General features: G+C 38.9%; 1 protein-coding gene across 4 annotated transcripts in view; it reads left to right on the top strand.

Annotated features, from left to right (window-relative positions):
- LOC306876282 (CREB-regulated transcription coactivator 3-like) overlaps positions 1-10236 on the top strand; it is a 53819-nt gene extending 43583 nt beyond the window's left edge. For 2 of the 4 annotated variants that reach the window (XM_079427320.1, XM_079427318.1), the window contains 5 exons: positions 483-748; positions 2112-2351; positions 2467-2550; positions 2633-2858; positions 6851-10236. In XM_079427320.1, coding sequence (XP_079283446.1) covers positions 483-748; positions 2112-2351; positions 2467-2550; positions 2633-2858; positions 6851-7056 — 1022 coding nt within the window. In that variant the 3' untranslated portion in view covers positions 7057-10236. The remainder of the gene's footprint in view (positions 1-482; positions 749-2111; positions 2352-2466; positions 2551-2632; positions 2859-6850) is intronic. The other 2 variants (XM_079427321.1, XM_079427319.1) reach the window with 1 other exon arrangement.
- The last annotated feature ends 8061 nt before the right edge of the window (positions 10237-18297 follow it).

The following is an 18297-nucleotide window of genomic DNA, read 5'->3' as shown; positions in this document are numbered from 1 at the left end:
TGGGGAATGAATGCCATGTGTTTTCTAAAGGGCCACATCCATGCAGAAGACCACAGCTCTCCTCCTCTCTCTTCCCCCCTTTTTAAATCCATCCGCCATCTGATCGCTCTCTTTGACTTCCATTCTCTTGAGCTTTATTCTTTCCATTCGCTCTCATGTCTGGGAACAGGGTGTGCTGGGATGTTTCTGCTGCCCGTTTCAGCTGTGCTGCTAGCTGATTGGCTGATCCCCAGAGACACAGCTGACCTTTAACCCCTGAATTGGCTGCTCATAAACGGCTCTTTTCACTCTCGCTTTCGCTGGTCTAGTAACCTGCAGACAATTGCTCAGTGTCTTTTCTGAGGAGTGGACATCAGGACAGGAGCCGGCCTGCACGCAGTGACTCATGAAGCCATTATTGGTTTATCTCGGTTTTATTAAGGTGGTTCAAGAAGTACTTTTGACCCCTGGAGCTGATTATGTCATGTTTGTTGTCCTCTTAGGGCTGTCATCCTCTCTAAGCAACCCTTCCATCCAGGCGTCCCTCACCAACTCTCAGCTGCACTCGTCTCTCAGCAATCCATCAATCCACACGTCTCTGCGTCTCTCCTCGCTGTCCAACCCTCCTCCGACAGGCATGGCGAGTTCACCCAGGAGACGGCCGACCCCCATTAGTCCCCTGACACTCTCTCCAGGGGGCGATCAGAGGCGATGCCTGAGCAAGCAGCTCTCCCCGACGATGCCGCCCTCTCTGTCCCCGATCACACAGGTGAGAAAGTGCTCATTAAATCTCCTCATCCAGCATCTCACGTTCTCCGGTGATATCTTCCTCATCCAGAACACCACTACTTCTTGTATTAAACTGCTTACAGGGCTTCAGTGTGCATCTAATGTTGTTAGACTTTTCAGGACTACAAATAAAAAAAAAAATTATGCAAGTAATTATGCACTACCATTTTCTGCTGTGAATGCTTGAAGGCAAACACTTAAATGTGTGTTGATACATCACTTCCCGATCCTTGAGTTCTCTCCACCGCTGGAAAGCTGCTCTGATATTTATGCGGGTCCTACCTCTTGCCTGATCATAACCCTTCTTTTTAATTTTTTACTCCTCCGATATTTTCCTCTCTTTTTTTTGTTTAACTTCCAATTCTCTCTATCTATTGTCAATCTTCTAATATCATCAGTGCATTCAAATTGAGTGTTCTCTATCCTTACAAGACATGCCCCTTACTGATGATTGGCTACAAGTGTGTTTTGGGACTCTGTCCAAGTCCAACACTGCGGTCAAAAAAGTTTTTCAAAAATTGCTTAGTGCACCTTTAAGGTAATAGTTCAAATGGCATTTTAAACTCACTGACATGTCATTCCATTAAAATACAATAAAGCAAAACAATGTGAGATGCTATTACAATTAAAAATAAGTTTTCTCTTTTTAATGCATTTAAAATGCAGTTTATTCCTGTAATGACTAAGCTGAATTTTCAGCAGCCATTACTCCAGTCATTCTAATATAAAACATTCTAATATGCTGATTTTGTGCACAAGAAACATGTCTTATTTTTAAACATTTCAAACTTTTGAATGGTGGTGTATGAGCAATTGAAGTTTAGACCCTGTGGTATATTAAAAAAAAATGTTTTTGTAATGTACCAAATCAGAAGCTTCACTGTATAATTTACAGCAAGAACAGTGGAAGCAAGATGGAAATTGAATGAAAAGCTTGCTAATCAAAATCTAATTGAAATGAGAATTCTGTATCAACAACCAGCCCCGGTTATTAATTTTGAAGGGGCTCTTTTCCAAACAACGGCTGTTCATAATTACCATGTCTGTCATGCTGCTAAAATGAAAATAAAAAACGGCTAAAAAAGTGGTCCATATGACCACCATCTTCAAAAATCATACGTCATCTTTTTTGTATGAAACACAATACTAAACTAGATGCTAGTGGCATCTGTAAAACTTAATGTCATCACTCATATATATATATATTTTTTTTTTATGTATTTGTGTACTTTTATATATTTTGTGTCCTGTTCTTAGAAATGTGATAGCTGGTTTATTGTTCATTTTTGCAAGGAACAGGGTGTTCTGCAGCATGATTTTTATAACTTTCCCATTCTCTTCAGGGGGTTGCATTGGACATCAGCAACTTGCCGATGGAGCCGCCTCCTCCCTACCCTCTTTACCAGCAAACCCAGCAGCCCCTGCAGCAGCAGCAGCCTCCTCCCCAGTCCCATCCGTCTATGCAGCAGAGCTCCCAGCATCCAGGGGTGCAGCAACGACCAACAGGTGGCCAACAGCAACAACAACAGCACCAGCCTGTGTCCCCGCTGCAGAACGTCCCACTCGACTTTAATTCCAACGCTGTGAGTTCCCTTTGAAACATTAGTAGAAGCAGGGATCTGAGGGGAAAGACACTGTTACAAATGCTGGTTATTCTTGGCTGACACAAAAAGCACTGAATCTTGTTTTTGCTCGCAGCACAACAGCATGGGAGCATTTTTTAACGATCCCTTTATGGAGCAGCAGTTTTCTGGACGTCAGTCCAAGTGTTCGTCCTATCAGGTAAATATAGAAGATCTTGAGGTACACTCTGATTCCTAAGTTGATGATGTTTTATAACATACGTTTGTGTGTGTTTAAACAGCAGGATCAGTATAATATGTTGGAGAATGTCATGAGCTCTATGGCAGGAGGATTTGACCCTTCCTGCAACCTCTACTGCTCCCAGACTGCCCTCATGGGCTTGGGTGGTAGCCATGGCAGCTTGCAAGACCACCTTCAGATGAGGCACAACATGCTCTACTCTAATTGTGGAGGAGGAGTGCCCAACATCATCCTTACAGGTGCGGAAGATCAGACAGCAGGTCATTGTGAGTCATTATGAGAATTTACCCTTCAGGTTTTCATCCTCATGCCCTGCTTTCAAAGCACAAACTCAGATTCTTAAAATGGGTTTCATTCATAGACTCATGTAAGTGACATATAAGGACGATTTCAGTAAAATAAACATTCATTGGAAGTGTTTGTTTTATTTCTCATATCTTTTTATATAACTGATATCAGTCTCAGACAGGTTTGATAAATTGTTTTCCAGGTCTTCGTAGGTAAATGGTGAACCTACTTAAAGAGTTTGTTTCCGCACTTGTTTATTAAGCAAGTCACAGTTCTCATGCAATATGGGGAGGAAGAAAGATCTTTCTGAAGATGAAAAGTATGAAATACTGCAAAAACGCATGAAAGGCATGAAAACAACTATTATCTTGCAAAAACTGAACAGAGATTATTAAACTGTCAAAAGATTTCTGAGTGATTTAGAGCACAGAAGAGCTTGATCAGATAAAGGCTTTCAGTCAAACAAATTCATTTTATTATTAGGGCAGCTATAAAAAAAAAAAAAAAAACTGTTGGGCAGCAAACAGGTGTTTGAAACTGCTGGTGTTTCTCTATGCTGGCTGGCAGTTGAGCATTGTATTTCAGCTAACCATAACTCACAAAGCTCATGCTTTTCATCTTCAGAAAGTTCCTTCTTCCTCCCCGTATTGCATGAGAACTGCTGTCTCGCTTAATAATGTGGAACAACCTCTTCAAATAGGTTCATAATTTACCTAAGAAGACCTGGTAAATATCTAACAAACCAATTATCTAAAAAGACATGAGAAATAAACAATTTATATAAAAAAATTTAATCTGAATATTTATTTTACTGAAATTCTACTGACATGTCACTTCCAGTGTAGTTTATATATATATATTTGTTTTCTTTTCTAAAGTTTGGGGTCAGAAAGATTTTTTTTTTTAAATATTGAAAGAAGTCACCAAGGCTGCATTTATCTGATTAAAAATACAGTAATAAGCATTATATTTTAACGTTATTAAAATGGAAATGAAGTGTTTTCTATTGTATTTTTGTAATGTATTTTATGTATTTAATGTATGAAATTTCAGCTGACGTTACTTTAGTGTCGCATGATCATTTTGATCATGAACGTTTTGGCATCTCAATTCATTTGTTTTGAGCTTCCCAACACAAAGTGTTGCAGTCTTAAAGTAGTATGTTAAGACCTCCTATACTGTTTTCCATTTCATTGCATGCCATTTTGCGGAACAAAACGACACATCTCGACGCATCCAATCAAGGCCACATCAAACAGAACCAGATAGGTTATGAAGAGATTCCTTAAGACCAATTAATTGACTAGTCATTTAGGTCAGTGTTTCTCGACCACATTCCTGGAGGACCCCCAACACTGCACATTTTGCATGTCTCATTAATCATACACCCCTGATTCAGGTCACCTGCTCATTAGTGGAGACTCAGACTTGAAATGGGTGTGTCAGACAAAGGAGACATGTAAAATGTGCAGTGTTGGGGGTCCTCCAGGAATGTGGTTGAGAACCACTGATTTAGGTGACCCACTGAAAACAAAACATTAAAGGGGTCATATGACGTTGCTAAAAATAACATTATTTTGTGTATTTGGTGTAATGCAATGTTTGTGGTTTAAGGTTCAAAAAACACATTTTCCACATATACATATACCCCGCCTTTCTGAAACGTGTCGATTTTTACAAAGCTCATTGTTCTGAGAAGCGAGGTGTGCTCTGATTGGCCAGCTATCCAGTGCGTTGTGATTGGCCAAATACCTCAAGTGTGTAACGGAAATGTTACGCCCCTTACCATATTGTGATGCCGTGTCCCGGCACGACGAGACAAAAACAATAAAACCCATTATAAACAAGGCATTTGTTGCATCCAGTGGGGACATAATTACTGGTTATAATGAATTATACTGTCTTTTTACGCATCGCGTTGCATCTCGCCTCGTAAACATTACCATGTCTGCATTTGAGATTGGAGAAACTACAAACAACAAGCGCTACTCTACACTGCTCAAAACTCGCGTTTGAATAGTCAGTGGCAAATTCTTTAAATATGGTTGGCTGTGATTCAGAAGCACCAGACTGTCCATGCAAAGTTGGAATTGCCCCACTTTATAGAAACAGCCTTTGTGCATAGCTGGCATTGTAGGCTTCTCTCCCAGGTTCAGGAAACAGTCCTCTGTAAAATGCGATGCACACACTCTAATATTTGGGTTGAACTGTTCTGGAACAGTGTTGTAAATACAACTTAACCACTGATTTCTAGTTGTGTTCTTTTTTGGAAGCCCAAACAAAGTAGTAGGGATGCATGATATTATCGGACTGATATCGGAATCAGCCGATAATGGCTTTAAATGTAAATATCGGCATCGGCCCGATATGAAAAAAATATGCCAATAAGTCTTGCTGATAAGAGGAAAACGTTAACTCACTTGTGCTCAGGGTGTGCTAGTGATTAGATCACGTCAGCAGTGTGGCTCAGTCTTGAAGCAAAGTTTCATCTGAATGATGATTAGATTCACTCTTTTGGATCGCTGCATTTAATCTGTGAAAGCACGCACAGAATGATGCGTCCGGTGTGTGATAGAGTGACCAGTAATAGCGGCAGCCTCCCCCGGGTTCTAACGCCCGCTCTGTAAGGAGTTTTAATCTGTAGGGGGTGCTGTTGGCCTACTTATAATTAAATTTAAAAGTAAAATAGCCTACACAAATAACATTTAGACTGTGTTTCTGATTAAATAAAGGGGGGGAAGTGGTGTGTGGCCAAGTATGGTGACCCATACTCTGAATTTGTGCTCTGCATTTAACCCATCCAAGGGTACACACAGTAGTGGACATACACCCGGAGCAGCGGGCAGCCAATGCTGCGGCGCCCGGGGAGCAGTTGGGGGTTCGGTGCCTTGCTCAAGGGTCTCACCTCAGTCGTGGTATTGAGGGAGGAGAGAGTGTTGGTTATTCACTCCCCCCACCTACAATCCCTGCCGGACCTGAGACTCGAACCCATGACCTTCAGGTTACAAGTCCAACTAATTAGTATGCTAATTAGTTAATAATTAGTATGTTTTGATTTAAAGGTCAGAAGCTATAGCAAAAAAATCACAAACATGACATGAACATTGTAAATTACATAATTTTATATATACTGATTTATTCATTAATGTGTAATTTGTTTTATTTTTTTAAACAAATCATAAGCTCTAAAAGATTTTCTGAATTTTTACAACTCTTTTGCTTTAGACCATTTACAAATGTTAAATCTTAAAATAAAATGTTAAGGTTAACACTGCATCTTTCTGGGGGGAAAATGCAGCAATTGATATATAGTTTATTTATAGTTATTTTCAAAGCTTCAATGTACTGTCAAAAACCCTTCATTGTTGTTTATTTCATTCTAAAAAATAAGTTCTTGTTAAAAACTAACCAAAATGAAAAATATTTTGCTTATAATTTCTGCACAGGAGAGACTTGATGTCGTTTCCAAACAAAAGGAAATATATCGGTATCGGCCAAAATGTGTTGGAAAATATCAGCGTATTGGATATCGGCAAAAATCCAATATCGTGCATCCCTACAAAGTAGTTTCGCTTTCACAACGAAACGCACAGCGTCTCCTGTACATGTTGCCGGCGGCAGCAACAATACTACAGCGAGAATAATAGTTCCGCCCTCTTTCTTTGAATATACATTTGGGCGGTGTTATGCAAATCTTCCCACACTGTGACGTAGACATGCTGGAGCATGTTTGAATGAGGTGCTTTTGGAGGGTGTGGTCGAGTCTTAGCTTTTATAAAGAATCTCTCGTTGGGTTTGAGACTTTAGTCTTTGCAACTTCAGGGATCTGATCTATGCACGAATAGCTTGTAACACTCCAAAGAGAAAGAAAAACTTGAAATCACATCATATGACCCCTTTAAATTTTGCACATATCTTCACATTTCCTGTACTCACTCACAATTCTGTTGTTTTTCGTTCTGTCTCTCAGACGACTCCAATCCCAGCCTGTCTAAGGACATCAGCAGTGTGTTGTCTGCAGTGCCAGAGTGTTTGGACTCAGAAGGAGTTTTTCCACTGGAGGATGAACTACGTATTGAGCCACTCAGTTTGGATGGACTGAGCATGCTCAGTGACCCCGATATGGTCCTCCCTGACCCCTCAGTAGAGGACAGCTTTCGCAGCGACAGACTTTAAAGAGCCACATCATGCATCTATACATTCATACAAATCCATGAACATGACGACTAAAGCACAGAACCTATAGCACTCAGATTTCTATAAACATAAAAAGATCTTTACATTTTCCTAAACTCAAAGCACATGCATAAACACTACACGTTGATATAAAGCGAATCATCACACTCGCATGAGTCACCCAGATGCCGTCTCTCAGTGACCACCATTGCTCAGCATGCTCCATCTGCCTCCCAAGACACCGTTCATCACTCAACAGATGTGTGAAGCCAGTCTGGACGCTTCACACGTGCTTTGATTTGTAAAGACAATGAAAGAAACAAGCATGCACCTGCCGTGTATCTACTCCTTGTGCCGAGTGACAATCAGAACACAGAAGCCATAGCAATGCCAAACCGATGACTGGATCGGGATGTTGCATTGCTGATCTATTTCAAAGCCATGCAACCAAAACAAAATGAATGTGCTTGTTTTACACATTGCTTTTGGATGCTATTAGAAGGTCACAGCAGCTTTCAGTGACAATTCGATAGCAGCAAAAGGATGGGACGGTCCTGAATGCAGAGACGGTGAGAAGACGACAATATGACGTGTTATGGAACAGAAGGAGTCGACAGCCGGCCCAATACCAGCCCATATTGATGCACCAAATGATGTGATACGAGACACCAGCAGGATGGGTTGAGCTTTCCCCCTCGCCACGCCACTCAAACTCTTTTCCAGTACCAAGACAGAACATGTTCGGTGTCCTGAACCGTCTGGTTCAGGCTACTGAGTAACAGACACATCTAAATTAACCAGCAGTCTCTGGTGTCACTGCCTGGTGGTGTCACTAACCGCATGATAATGCTGTGGTTTTCTGACCAATCAGCGATCACTTTGCTGGCATGTAGGTGAGCCAAAGCCACTCGTACACGCTCAGTCCGTCCTTCAGAATGTGGCCAGTCCCCCTTATTCAAATGACAGAATTAAATGAATTACACCTCTCCTCCTGCGCAGTCACGTACTATAAAGAGAGGAGGAGTGTAGATGATGTGTATAGAGCATTATTTTGCATATTTTTTGTATAAAAAGAAAAAAAAGATAAAAGAGAGCATTGCCACATATATATGCCTCACAATTCTCTGTCTGACTAGAATGTATTTTTGAAACAGAAAAAGGGCAAACTGTTTACAAAGATAAAGTTTAAGAACTACAAATTGTGAGTAGGCGCTGAAATTTTTATGATTTTGGTATAAATCTAAAAGAAAAACCTTTGTATCTCGCTGATATTGATCCAGTCCATAGTTAGCGAATTGAAGCTTTGGCTATGCAGATTTTTAGCACAGGACTGTCTCAGATGGCTGGAACAATCTAGACCATAAAAAGGAACTATTTTACTTGTATATTTACTATATCTTTGTGTTTATTTCAGATTTTATACAGACTTGTAATGCGGCTTCTGATATGTCAATTGTATTTGTACTTGTTCGTCTGTTCATGTTCTCTCCCTTTGAACTTTTGTTGTGGACATCTTCTTTTGTGAACGTTTGTTGTGATGGTATTTCTCACCGTTGTTCAGCATGGGCCCTCTCTCTGCAGCTCTGATCCTTGTGAGGGGTTTTTACGAAAAAAAAAAAAAAACTTTGGGATATTAAAACGTCTTTAAGAGGTGTGATTTGTGGACTTGGAATACATGTATCATTGTTATTGCTCATGTTGAAGTTTGCACTGATCTGAAGAAAATTAATCTTTTGGTTTTAAGCAGTAGTTTTTATTTTGGCGAAGATCTTAATTGCAATGACAAAAGATGTTGGCGCTTTTTTTGCGGACTCTTGTCTTTTCAGCATGTTATGCATGTGAGGACTTTGAAATGAATGCAGTATATTTTGTGAATTACTGAATTCAAATGACCAAATATTTTGAGATGAAGAAAGATATATATATATATAAATATAGCTCAGGAATCTTTTGTTTTTTTCCACCATATTGTGAGTGGTTTTATGCCCATCTCTTGCCTCTTGACTGCCAGATATGTTGCCAGATTCCCAGAGATACTGTTATAACGAGATCCAGAAATCCAAAACGCACTCTTCTCTCTGTGTTGTTATCTGTGTAGCTTTCTATTCCACTTCCAGAGGTTGGTAATAGAAAGCAATAACAATGTTATCTGTGTCTCATGTCCACAATTTTTTGTTTTGTTTTGTTTTTGCCATGTATTTTTGCGTTCATCCAGATCATTGTAGAGTTTTGAGTTCAAAACCATCTTGTTGGTCAAATCAACCAAGTTGCTTTTACTACATTTCTTCCTCTTTGTGTTGTGCATTGTTCATTGTGGTCCAAGTAGACGAGAAGAGAGGATGATTGACACAAGCAGAGATGTAAGGTGTGGTGACATTAGTGACTTTTTGTGGGTAAAAAGGTCTATTATCAATATTGTAGAGATTTATGAAGCACAAAAGTCACTTTCAAACCAAGCAGTTTTCTGTTGGACAGTGCGGCGAATCTGTGTGACCAACTTGAACCCACTACGAAATCTACTTTTGCTGAAAAATCCCAATTGCGTAGATCCCTAATGAAATGACTGGATTTAGCCCATCATTCTCTCTCTCTCTGGGAGGAGTTTTTATCTTCTGCCTTATTCTTGCTCTTGACCACTTACTGTCCCTCTGAGTGTACTGTGATTACTTTAATTTTTTTATTTTCCATTTCCAGGCCCTGTGCTCTAATGGCAAAAAAGGTGTTTATTGGCTTTTTTTATGTAGTCTTCATAATAAGATATTAGTTATGTTTCTTCTGTTTATAGAAGGAATTCTTTCTTTTTTTTTGTCACCTTTTAAAAAATGTACAGTTATATTATTTAAAAAATATTTTCTTGTCCACTAGTGTTACTTCCTTTTTTTCTAATATGCCCTATTAAAATCTTTCTTTTTCTGATATTACAGATTAACTAAACCAGAGATTTTTAATCCCAAACCTAGGGACCCACATCAGCGAAAATTTTGTGTATATTTCTTATTTAACACTTCTGATTCACATCATCAGCAAAGATCTGAGAGATATACAAAATATGCAGTGCTGTGAGTTTCCAGAAACCAGATTGAAAACCTCTGTACTACACCACAAGGCGTTTGGTTTGTGAAGTATGTTATAGTGCTTTCCTTTGATTTAATATAAACAAATAAAACTCTTTACTGGCTCAGACATGTGCTATGGATTTTCTTTTTTTGTGACAACTTGCTAGTGTCAGCCATTTTCTCTCAACTTGATGTCTTTTTACGCTAAACCACTAGATGGAGGCAGCGAGACACTTGTGCTGTTTGTAAAGTACTAAAGGAAATGGATGCAGAGAAATACCTTGAAAGATTGCTCATTTTGCACATAATGAACAGATAAATATTTAAAGAAAATCACAATGCTAATGAAAGTAGTAAGAACCCCTGATTTAGAAATTAAAATTCTGTCTTTATTTACTTACTCTCATATGTTCCAAACCATGTTTTGAAAAGTATTAGTAACCAAAAGGTTTTTTAATGACCATTGACTTTCCAGTGTAGCAACAAAAAACTTGACAGAATTGTTTTTGTAAAGAAAAAAGACTGCATTGTTATGCTATGAAAAGCATAAAAACTCTAATGGGTGAATGAAGGTTTGAATTCCTGTGCATCCAGATGAAATCCCATCTGCTTTGATCTCGTTGACCTTCTAGCCTTGTATCTGGTAATCCACAGCATGATACCATTAGATATTATATAGTGCTGGTACAATCCGAAGTGGGCTGGTCGTGTATAAATATTTTTACAAGGTGTGAACAATCTGTCTGGTTCAAATGCAGCAAAGCGTGTAACATGCCTCAGAAATGTGGAGAGATGCCCTGGCAAGCCTTTCATTACTATGATACAGTACTCGTGATAATGGATTTTAAAACATAGGTAGCTTAGTAATAACATGTTGGCCAGCAGTGAGAGGAAGAACATGAAGAGAGCATGCTAATCTCTTTCACCGCTGCAATTCACATAAACTCTCAAAGGCCAGCTATCACTGCCTCCACTCCTGTTTACTGAAGCCAAGATGAATTTTCTTTCATTTTTGTTTCTTCATTAAAAGGAAGTGAAGATACTATCGTCAGAACAAACAGTTATCACCCATGACCTTGGGTCATGCTGTGTGCTTTCAGTTTTTTTTTTTTTGTTTTTTTTTTTTGTTTAGTTGGTATGTTCTTTTTCCACTGAGCTTGTTCGTTCAGACTGGGTGTTAACTGAGGTTTAGGTAGCAATTACATTATACGTGTACCAAAAATGGGGCCGAGGGCCATTAGGGCCTCTGCGGACTTCCAGAGTAGGTCTTAAAACAGAAGACATTGAGTTATATTAAAAATATTAAAGCTCTAAAAGGACATGATTAAAACACACTGGATGTGGGTGACATAGAGAACTTAAAAGAATGAACCATATAAAACATCCCTGGAGATTCCTTATACAGTAAATAGCAAAAAGAAAAAAACGCTTTTACAGAAATAGCCCAGTAAGCACTGGATGCTTTTGGACTATTTTGACGATGCTTTTCATACTTTTATGGACATTGACAGTACCTTACAGCAATTTACTATGCAGTCAATGGGACAGTCTCAAGCCTCCTGGTTTTCATCCAAAATATCTTAAATTGAGTTCCGAGGATGAACGAAGCTTTTACGGGTTTGGAATGACATGGGGGGTAAGTGAATATTGACAAAACTTTCATTTAGGGGAGGAGTATCCCTTTAAGAAAATTTTTATTTACATTGCTAAGTGATGTGATTAATCTAAAGTCACTTCAAATGGGGCAGTGTTTTTTCATTTTCTTTCTTACTAACGCTTATATTTTGTTTTTGTAGATACCCACTCACACCTCAACCCTCACTGGGCTTGTTAAATCAGTTGAAACCCTTGGGATGTGTGCTGTAGGGATTTAGCTGAGCTCTTTTGGGAGCTTTTCTTACTTTATACTCACCAATTGCTTTGTCTCATTCTGCACTTAGCTCTCAGCTCTCTGCACTTGGACAGCCCCTTTATCCTCAAGAGCCACATATTTCTTTTGTACATTCATCTCTGATAATTCTTGATACATTTGTGCTGCCGCAACTTCCTCTTTACTTTTCTGATTTATTAAACATTGAGTAATTATTATCAAGTTAAATGTGATGTGAATATTGTTTATGGACTAAACTGTTTATATACGACTATGTGGACTCTCTGTCGTTCTTAATAATGCTGTATGTTAGTTTGCTGATCCAGGAAACTGAAACCACTACTTTCATGTGTCCTACATTTCTCAGTGGACTCTCTCTTGTTTCATACAAAACCAACTGATGCCATCTTCCAACTCGGTTATCGACTACTGTAAATGACCTTGCAGTTTTTAGCTTGTTGTTAGGCTGACAGTTTTGTACAATGTAATGGACTATTTTTTCTTAGTAAAAACTTAGTAGATAATACACAGGTAAGATTATAAAATAATTCAATATAATTTGCATTTAACCCATCCAAAGTGCACACACACAGCAGTGAACACACACCCGGAGCAGTGGGCAGCCATTTTATGCTGCGGCGCCCGGGGAGCAGTTGGGGGTTCGGTGCCTTGCTCAAGGGCACCTCAGTCGTGGTATTGAGGGTGGAGAGAGCGCTGGACATTCACTCCCCCCACCTACAATCCCTGCCGGCCCGAGACTCGAACCCACAACCTTTGAATTACGAGTCCGACTCTCTAACAATTAGGCCACGACCATATTCATTTATTTGGTAAATAGATAGGCAGGGTAATATGCAGTCAGCCAGTCATCATCACAAAATAAACACGATGAGGTTATCAGAAACACTATGTGGAACCAATCTCTCACAAATTGTTTATTTCCGACTGATAATGTGCTCTGTGTTTCATTGTTGGCATTATTCAGCTTCAAAGTGACTTCACTGCATCACTGACTTTAAGGAGGTTTGATCATGGCTAATTATTCAGTCTGGCCAGACTAATTTTAAACTTGTTGTAGGGCCCCTGAAATCTTTTTTGTTTTGCTTTGTTGTTTTTTCCCCTGATGAATGTCTTGTCCTTGTTAGAAGTCTGGGAGGTGAGTAAGCAAGACCTGATTTACGTCCACTTCCTGGACACTCTACAGGTTTCGGCATTCATTTGCCACCCAGTATTGTAAACAAAGGGGCGAGAGCCTTTTCCACAGGTCATTCAGACACCGTGTGTGTCAACATGACTGCTCTTTTTCAGACTTCTGTTTCATTCTGAATGTGGTGTGTTTGTGACTGCTAGCTCAACAAAAACAAACAGTAACAACAGCAAGTCCATCAATAACTTTCTCCAGGGATTTATTTCAAACAGCAACACTCACTGGCATAAATTTAGCACATAGTCGTCCGGCTGCTTCTTGGATTACAATATATTGGCTTAGTGGGAACAGAAATAGCCAACATTTATGTAGGATCGGTTAACAACCACAAAAATAATGCACTGGAAGTGCTTGCAAATGTATATCAACTTTTGATGATAAATACTTCATTTAGGAACTGAGATTTGTGGGAAATACATTTCTTTGAAAATTAAATTGAAAGATCACTTTCCATATGATAATCAATCTAGTTCATGTCTGTTAAAGAATTTAACTTTTTTGGTTTGTCAAATTGTGGAAGTCCACTTAATTCCATGCCAGCTAATGCTAGCATTCCTACAGGTCTTGTATGTTATGACAAAGCGGGCAGATATAACCCATTAGTGTGATTAAGATACAACCAACTGAACTGACCGACATGCTAACAGAGGATTGTCTCGCACAAACGTGTCTACAGGCACAAAAACACTGACACGGTGTAATCATGGACATGACTTATGTTGAGTCAGAGCACAGGTGTGTTTAAACACATTGTGTTTTATGAAGATATTTAGGAGAAGTTTATTCACCCCAATCTCCTCAGGTCCCTTTCCTTTCCTGTATGTAAAATCTCTATGTTTCCCAAGGACCCCATTAAGCAAATGGTGGAAAGGCTGAACTTGTGTTTATTTGTCCTAGAGTGTTATCAGTAAATCTCTGCACAAAGATGCCTGATATAGTGATAGAATCAGGGAGGGGAACTCCATAGTTTATCATGACAACTCTCTGGATATAGTTTTCATAGCCGTGCTACTGTGAGCATGCAGCCATGGCGTTGCTGTGCAAATATCATACATGAAATTACCCATAGCAGATCTAGACAGGTGGAGCTGGGGAGGTGGAAGGTTTCACTGCAGGACCAGGGGTGCGTTCCACTTCACTTTTAGACATACAGTACTCTCACAAACTTCCCTTCTCCACCTTCATTGAAGTGCATTCTACTTCGTCAGGTGGACAAGGGAAGTTTATATGGACAGACACTCAACCCCAAGATTTTAACTGAGTGAGTGATTCAACAAATAAGTGTCCATCAGGCAGCTCCATATACCATGATGCAATAGGATTGTGACAAAACGGCAGATGACGTTTAATTTATCCCACCACGCACAACTAAATTAATTATTTTGAGATATAACTGCATAATAATTGTGGCTACCTTAAGCTGACTGTTTGTTAAACAAGCTGTGTTTCCATCCAAAGTTGCAAATTTAACTTGTACGCAAAATAGGAATGTCGGATAAAACATTTGCAAATAAGCACAGTTTCCATCTGACAAGTCAAAGAGAACAAAATCGTCACTTCCTGATAAGCTGGCACTAAATATCACTAAGAAAAGTGCGAGAAGCCACTGAATATAATAATTTTCATATATAATAAATTACTTGCACCTCAGAGCGAGCAGACGAAACACATTAAATGCGGTCTTTGCTTTTGGAGGTGGATTCCTGCTGTTTGGGAATGCAGTTGTGTAAGACAGTTCTATGAGGCAATTCTACAGAAATACTTTGAGAAACTTTGCACGGGCATTTCAGAATGACGATAATAAAATTTCAGATGCTGTGCAACAATATCCATCTGCTGGTTAGTAAGGTTATGCCCTCCCATAGTGGACAAGACTTTTTTGATGTGCATGGAGGAATTTATTCGTGTCCATCTCCCATTATTCGCATTAATCCTTTTATGCACAAGTCAAAAACCATCTCAAGTGAGCGTACAAACTTTTTTGCAAATTAAGTTGTTTTTTTGTGTGTTTTTTTTTCCAAAATTTGCCATCTCCATCACTTGTTTCTGATGTGATTCAAAATGTGCATTAAAGCAGGGTGATGGAATCGTAGCTAATTTCATTGTTTACTGCAGGGGTTCTCACTATGTGTTTTATGACTACAAGGAAAATTCCCTTTCAAGGTTGTCTTTGTGAATGACATTTGATAGTAAATTGTTGATCATTTTTTAAGATCTTATTTTATTCTTGCCTCCCACGCTCTTTTTCTGTCATTTCTGGTTGAGATGGGGGAAGAAAATAAAAAACTCACACATCTGCTGCCCTCTGGGCTTTCATACTGTGAGATTATTCCAGCTACTAAGCAGCTGTTCTATATTTTAACCTTTAGCTGATGATCCTCTGAGATTTCATTCCAAATCACTCAGCTATTTACATCTTGATGTGCAGAGCCTCGTACGAAATACCTCCCGGGTCAAAATAGTTGACGTGCTTGTTAATTTTCCTATTAAACTCAATTTAAGTCAGAACATTGTTTGGGGTAAGTGCTCTCTGAGCTAAAAGATGTCATGTAACGATCTGTCAACACACGATTAGTGGTTTTCTGTTTCTCTCTACTAGGAATGAAGCATGCCTTCTTGCGGTCCCTTGTTTGTAAAGCTTAAATATCATGTATTCTGAGAGGAAATAATAGAGAGAACACCTGCCTATAGATAATATTAGTAGCTGTTACCTGTCAAACATCCACCACATCTGGCATAAACCATTTAGAGCAGCCATCATAAGTGAAGTGCACAGGGGAGAGTCACTCCTCTGGAGACTTGTTATCATTACTGAAACTCTCAAACATTTGCGCTATCTGGCTCACAAGGCCTATCCCAAAACAGCCCTCACCATGCAGTCATTCCACTCTCGCATACCTAGTAACTGCACACAGGGAATGGATTCATTTTCACTGTGGGATACATCACTACTGCCACTAATAAACAGCATGCAAGTTGAAGACTAGTCAGGTTGCCAGGGTAACTGTTAAACTTTGCACTTGCTGAATGCAAAAGAGTTGTGTACAGATATATCTTCATCAAGAGAGAATGTGTAAACTAGCTGCTGTTTGTATATCATACACAGCAATTACATATGTATTTGCATGCAATGCTTGTATATGGAGTGATTTATGTGTTTAGATGTCTGTTCATTAGACTTTTACACTCAGTAACCCCCCAGTACCGAAAATTAGTTCCTTTTGTGGTTTTATGGCTGCATAAGAATTTTTTTTTTTTTTTTCCTGCTCAGAGCAAATAAATTTAAGCTATATCACACAAGCAGATAATCACAGTCCTGCTGAAATTCAGACTAGCAGCACATCCATGAACGTGATTGTTTTAATACAACAATTTCAAGAAAGTTATAGACAAAATATTGCCAGTTGCTAAGTCTATTTTTGCTCCATCAATAAAAATAGTTCCTAACAAAGCTGAAATTTATTAGCGGGGTCCGCCATGAGTAGGTACTAACTTCACAACCGTCAAAACACAGTATGTTTTATATAGTGTGAATGTATGTAGTTTGAATGAAATCTGCACATACTACATTCCCCTTATTGTCATGTGACTTAAGAGTGTCAGTTGCGTTGCATTCACACCTCCTGTACCATGGCCTTATGGGATAGTAATGTGTCCTGTTCAGAAGCAGTATTTCATCCAGATATTTTTTTTTTGTCCGCAGTTTTTTTTTTTTAATACTGAATTCGGCCATGCTACTTCGTTCACATACTGTTTTTTATGTAGTATAAGGAAGTATGCAGCCATAGTCACTTGTTTTGTTCCAATGAATCAGTGTTTTTATATTTATATATATATTTTACCAGCGCAAAACTAATTGGTTGAATACGTTGTTCAATGACTCACTTTTGCCAACTACTGATGAAATGTCTTAACATGCAGAAAGGCTATTATGACCCCACTCATATACTTTAACTTGCTTCAAAATGTGAGAAAGATATGTTGGTGCAATGTATGGAGGATTCTGTTGGCAAAATCACAAGTTGAGTACAGCTGTCAGTGTCAGGTTTACAGGGATTACAGTCATAGACATGTCGATTCTCTGCCTGTTAGTCACACAGGCATGGAACTCCGGAACATTGTCATTCCCAGCATTTTTAATTCCCTTGTATTATGGTTACTAAAGATTATTTTAGTCTATCTGACTGACCAATCAGATGGTTGTTGATGGAGTTATATAACCTGTAGAATTTAAATGAATGAAAAAAATTATAAATGAAAGTATATACACACAAGTATGAAGGCCAACAAACCAGAAGATGTGTTGTGGTCTGTTCACTGCAGCATCTGCTATCATTAAAGACACCACTGGGACTGCTTGTCAAAATTGCTACACATTCAGTTTTCAAGAAACATGCTAAGCAACCACACAAATTTACGTCATATAAATGATAGACTATCTTTGACTATTCAAATCTGTATGCTTGAATGCAATTAATAGTTATCTATTTAAAAATGCTGACTGGGATCTTTGTACCTATATAGAGATTAGAGGGATAGTTGACCCAATAATTAATCATCATTTCCTCACCCTGAAGTTGTTCCAAAAGACGGCATTTTGAAGAATGTTGGAAACCAAACAGTTGCTGGTTGCCCACACTCTTCAAAATATCTTCTTTTGCATTCAGCAGAAATTCATACAGGATTGGAACAACTTCAGGATGAGGAAATGATGACAAAAAATGTAATTTTGGGGTGGACTATCCCTTTAAATGTTTGTGAATCAGAGGTTGACTATGTTCATTGAGGAGCATAAAGATATGGTACACTTGACATTTCTCTGCAAGCTGAAACTTGCCATTTGAGGCTCTGGGGCACTTAAAAAAAAGTGCTTGGTAGAGTTAGCATTGCTTTCTTTTTTTTAATCAAAGTACCTAGAGACAAGAGGCATAACAACGCCTGGGTCTGTGGTTTGTATGTGATGATCCATTGCAGTTGATAGCAGTTATTTTAAGGACTGTTTCCATGGTCAAGGTTGGGGTCTGCAGGAGAGCTCAATATAACTGCAGCCACTCGTTGAGCTGTGGCCTGTCATTGTTGTGATATTTCTAAACATCTTCATTGACTAG

Source organism: Barbus barbus, assembly GCF_936440315.1.
Source record: "Barbus barbus genome assembly, chromosome: 1".
NCBI classification, from domain to species: domain Eukaryota; kingdom Metazoa; phylum Chordata; class Actinopteri; order Cypriniformes; family Cyprinidae; genus Barbus; species Barbus barbus.
The sequence above is the reverse complement of the archived record's forward strand: the minus strand, read 5'-3'. Positions and strand labels throughout refer to the sequence as shown.